At 44.2% G+C, this 5,100-nt stretch overlaps 1 protein-coding gene across 1 annotated transcript in view; it reads right to left on the minus strand.

Moving 5' to 3' along the window:
* Positions 1-434: 434 nt before the first annotated feature.
* LOC103770671 (xylosyltransferase 1-like) overlaps positions 435-5,100 on the minus strand; it is a gene marked incomplete at its 5' end in the record, with an annotated part of 43,233 nt that continues 38,567 nt past the window's right edge. The window contains 2 exon segments of the mRNA XM_008937945.1: positions 435-872; positions 2,823-3,031. Coding sequence (XP_008936193.1) covers positions 435-872; positions 2,823-3,031 — 647 coding nt within the window.

The following is a 5,100-nucleotide window of genomic DNA, read 5'->3' on the forward strand; positions in this document are numbered from 1 at the left end:
ATATATAAAAGAAAATATATAATTTATACATATATACATTTTAATTATCTGATGCTAATGGATCCCACTGGTTGCCGCACTTCTGGCACAGACAGTTGTACCAAGCAGGCAAACTGAGCTTGAGCAAGTAGCCCTCTGTACTCCATGTATGCACCCATGGGAACAAATAAGCAAGGGCCTGTGTTCGGATTAATTCTGAAATCCTGCCCTTTGCTTTTGGTAAGCATAAGAGAGGTGAACATGACCTCTGCTGCAATCACACAGAGGGTTCAGGAGCCATGGGTATAATACACTTGCTGACATTAATAAAGTAAACGTAGCAGTGGGGGTAGCACTGCACAACTGGGTCCTATCAGTCTTTGTCAGGCCAGAGAGGAGCACCTTAAACATGCAGCAAACAGGTCACTTAATGTCAACCCTGAATAACCAGTGTTTCAGTATGGGCATAAATACTCCTGGAAACAGGCGCTGTAGGTCTGCAGCCACCTGGCCCTGCTTGTGACAGCAAGCTCCAGCCAGCACAGCCAAGCAGCCCACTGTCCGCCGGAGCCTGGCCGTTCAGTCTGTGTCCCCTGAGCCACCCCCGAGAGGAGAGGCAGTCGGACCCACCGGCAGCTGCTGTCCCCAGCAGCGTGGAAGGAGGTCTGGGCTCGGCGCAGCCCCAGGCGGGAGAAGGCGTGGTACATGGTGAGGGAGACGTCGCTGAGGGTGTGCGCGCCGTCCGCCTCCTCGTAAGCGTTCTCCCAGTAGGAGCGCAGGCCTGGCGTGCCCGACGGGTAGTTCCCGTACAAGTAGTAGTCCAGCTGGCCAATTATCTCTTGATTCACTACAGCTTCAAATTTGCGGGCAAAGAAAGTTGGCCTTGCGGTCTGCTGTGGTGATACAAAAGGAAAAGACATGGGAGTGAGTTCCCATTTTCAGCCGTGACGTTTTTCCTAAGCAAAGGGCTGGAGTTGAGGACATGAACTGGTTCTCCCCACGGGCAAAGGTGACTTTGTGACCATTTGTCATTAAGATTCAGATAAAAACGACATAATTACTCAAAAAACACATAGGTGTTGCCAATTCCTCTGTACCAACAGCCCCCCTCAACGCTGCCTTGCTTTGGAGGGGTGGGGAATGCTCTCTAAGCCACCATGTTAGCGTGGAGAAGGTGCAGCACTGGCACGTGGTCAGGCAGAGACAAAACTGGCCTGGGGCACAAGGGCTCAGAAGAGACAGAGCAGCATTTTGCATGGATGTATTTGCTGTTGTGAGGGGGTAAGAGGACTCTGGGAGAGGTGTCATCTGTGGCTCAGGTTTCTCAGCTTTGGTTGGTCCTGTACAGATACCTTGGTCTGCACCTGCACAATCTTGGGTATATTAACTGTTTATATGCTACTCAACTAGCAGTAGCTTTTAAAGAGCCTTTGTTTTGGTTTGTTTGCGTTTGAGCATGGGTTCTAAGGTGCCAAAGATTTCAAAAGTGCCCTGTATGGTTGAAAAATTCTTTTGAGGATGTTTAGTTTTACTCAGAGATGGCACATGCTGTGAGTCTCTGATCTCCTCCTCGGCAGCTTGCTTTGTGCCTCTGTGGGAACCATGAGTGAGCCTTCTGGTGATGTGTGCTCATCTGAGGGGGGTCTTTCATCAGGCAAGTGTCAGAAGTTGCCTTGACATCTATTCTAATTTTGAACTTCTCCTTGCAACTCAGTTTACCTGATTGTTTTCTGAGATGTCGTTGGGGGCTGTTTTCCCAGCCTAAGGCAGATGAGCTTCTGCAGACTGGCAGTTTTTTAAGACTTGCCATTTATTCTGTGCTGAAGGACTTTCCTAGGATTGGTGTTTAGGGTAGCAGAGCCTCTCTTAGATAATGTCTTGTTTGCTCTTTTTGTGAGTGCCTGTGTCATTGACTTCAACTGCGCCTGGTAGGCAGCACATTACAATAAAGAAAAGGTCTCTGTTTTAGAGAAGTCATAATTTTTTTCTGCTGTAGGGTAACACATTCCCCATCCCACACAAAGCCTGAACAAACATGCTTTATGCAGGGAACTCTGAGGAGCTGCAGTGATGGAATTGCAAATCTGGTGACCTTGAAACAAGTAGCTGTTCATTCTTAATAGAAGACACACAGGGCAGATACAGTCTTGAGACCGAGTGCACCCTTGAGCACAAGGATTTGCTCTCATGTCTGCCTAGAGGAAACTGTATCACAAAGGAACTGATTAAACTTTTAAGGCAGCCCTGTCAAGCCTGAGTGATTGAAAACTCATGACTGTGGTCTCCAAAACCACAAGATAAACTTAAATACAATCATGTTGTTGAATATAATAATAAAAACTAATTTGTCTTGTTCTATATAAGCCTCCAGCTGACACACTAGTCGACTTTTAAGCTTATTTCAAAGATGAAAACCACTGTTTAACAATGAAAGCCAGGAGCTTCATGAAATCATGAAAGCACCTGAGCTGGACCTTTGGGAAAAAAAAAAAAAAACAAAACACTGCAATAAATCGACAAGTGATCAAGTAATATTGGTACAGAGAGAGATGTGACAAGCTTCCCTCCTTTCTAGCACAGCCCATCTACCCATGCCAAGTAGTCCAAAGAGCTGCTTTGTGACCTTACCACACAGTAGTAAGTCTCAAGGGCCAAAACACAGAAGAACCAATCTTTTATTCTTCTGAAATTAAGAACAGAGCTTCCTCACATCTCTTTCTCCACCTTGCTTGGTAGTGTAATAGCTTCCCTTCCCACTCCCATGCAGCCAGCCAGCTCTCCACACCCCAGCAAAGGGGGAAGAGTCTCTTTGTGGGTATCAGAGAAGAGGTTGCTTCAGTTACCTGGAATCGGTGGAAGTCTGCTGGTTTGAAGTCATTAGGTGAACAGCCACACCAGTCAACAATGTGCTTGTACTGACACTTGCAACCCAGTTTACGGTTCCAGTTTGTGATGCGCAAGTTGTTGTCCACCATGGACTCACAGTAGGGGCTATTTTCCAAGACAGTGTGAAAGAAGGACTGCAAGGAAGACAGAGCAGATCAGTACATTCCACTGCTCAGGCTTCTGTTCTCTCTGTCACTTCAGCCCATCAGTCTGAAACTAATGCAGGAGGAGGATTTTTTTTTGTTGTTTTAAATGACAGAATTGACAAGCTCTGTTGTTTTGGCCATATATGAAAAGTACTTGGTATATATGCATTCCATAGAGCGTGATAAAAATCACCACACACTACAGACCCAGCCTAAGCGTAACAACAAACAGCTGAGGCCTTGCTACAATAACCTGGCACAGAATAACTGCATTTCTGCAATGACCAGCTTTGAGTACTGGGAGTCCAAAGGACTCCAGGAAAGGCATCAGTGCCAGCAATTATTTTATTTTTATTTCAGCTGTACAAGCAATTCTAAGAAATTTCCATTATTTCTTTTCTGTAAGTTACTCTCTGGTCCAACAGATTTAGGACTATTTCCTGAGCAATGTGTCAATGATGTATCTCAAGTTATTTCCTAAGACAATTCTCAAACCTTCACCATCACCCCGGTTACTATGAAAAAATAGTCTCAAACAGCTCTTCTGTGGCTGTCTCTAACTCCAGCACTCTGAAATGCACTGTTAGTTGAATGGCCTTGTTCCGAAATATCCAGTTCTCTCCAGGAACCAGAAGGGCATTCTGCCGCCTGCAATTACATCTGAAATCATACATCTTTATCTGCTGACTTAAGGCAACTAGGATTTCCTATTGGGCTCTCCTAATTATATCATCATAATATCAGCTGTTACATATATCATGTGTAATGAGGACTGACATAGCAGGTTAACAGGTCAGTGAAGGCAGGGTGATTTTAAGAAACAAGCTATGCATCTTATGAAGAATACCTTGTAGAAAGAAGCTATGGAATATCATCAAATTTAGCCCTCTAAGAGCTGATTTTTGCAGCAGTGACTTCTCTTTAAAACCAGCAACAGTAAGACCTATAAATAACCAGCATAAATTTAGTATGGCTGGCCCCCAAATAATCCCCCTACTCTTTTTAATGTTATATGACAGCCCAGTGAATATGGATTTTATGCTTGAACTATTTGGTTAAATCCATAAAGGCATCCATTCTCATTCAAGCAAGAGGGGAAAAAATACCCTACCCAATTACCCATTGTCCTGGGTCCTTTTGTAATGATAAGGAAATTTCTCCTAGATAATGGATGAAAAGGTTATCAGAGTTGAGAGAAAAGGTGATTTTTAACAGAAATAGGATTAAAGCAACATTTATGTGGAATGATAAACCCCTATTAAAGATGACAATCGCTGCACTCCACTGCAAGCTAATAAGCCTTGAATTGCAATATCAGTCTCATCAACCCCTCAAAATGTTCAGAGGCCACTAGCGAGGAACAAAGTTACTGTTTTAAAGACAGTCATCAGGCCTTCCTTGGGATGGCTGCACGCTACATACCCTCAGAGCAGAGCCTGACAAACCAGAGGAGCAGTGTACCTGCTGAGCAGGTGTAGCACCGCCTGACAACCCACCAGGCTCTGTAGATAACATATATCTCCCCGACACACTGCAGCATGCCTGATAGAAACCCATCCTGGTATGCACTCCCCTTCTGCATCACTTTTAGATCATTCAGGAATCACTCTGACTACATGATCTGTGACTATGTCTTCTAGCTGAGTTTTGAATGGAACAATAAACCTTTGTTTGTAGGGTTTCTATTTTTAAAGAAAAGAGATGGATAATAGTGAGGAAATCCACTTATGAAGAAAATTTGCCATCTCTAACAGCCTTCAAAGACGTTGTGAAGGAACAATTTGTAAGCAAAAGGCAGCTGGATTTTTGGTTGTTCAGTAATAGATTAATAGGCTTAAAAGTATAAAACAATGCCACCCCTTGCAAAAAACGTCCCACAAAGAAAGCAACTAAAACCTACAGAAGTGGCTCTTAACACTAAAGGACCTACTTGTCTTAAGAGTAAAATTCTCATTCCCCATTGCGGGATGATCCAAAGCCCACCGAAATCAGGTGAAAGCCCCTCTGACTTCAGTGATCTCTGGGACAAGCACAAGTGGTGTAGTTTTGAACACAGAGGGGATTGCTTTGAATTCACTTACCTCAGCAG

Source organism: Merops nubicus, unplaced genomic scaffold (genome assembly GCF_000691845.1).
Source record: "Merops nubicus isolate BGI_N331 unplaced genomic scaffold, ASM69184v1 scaffold18173, whole genome shotgun sequence".
Classification (NCBI taxonomy): domain Eukaryota; kingdom Metazoa; phylum Chordata; class Aves; order Coraciiformes; family Meropidae; genus Merops; species Merops nubicus.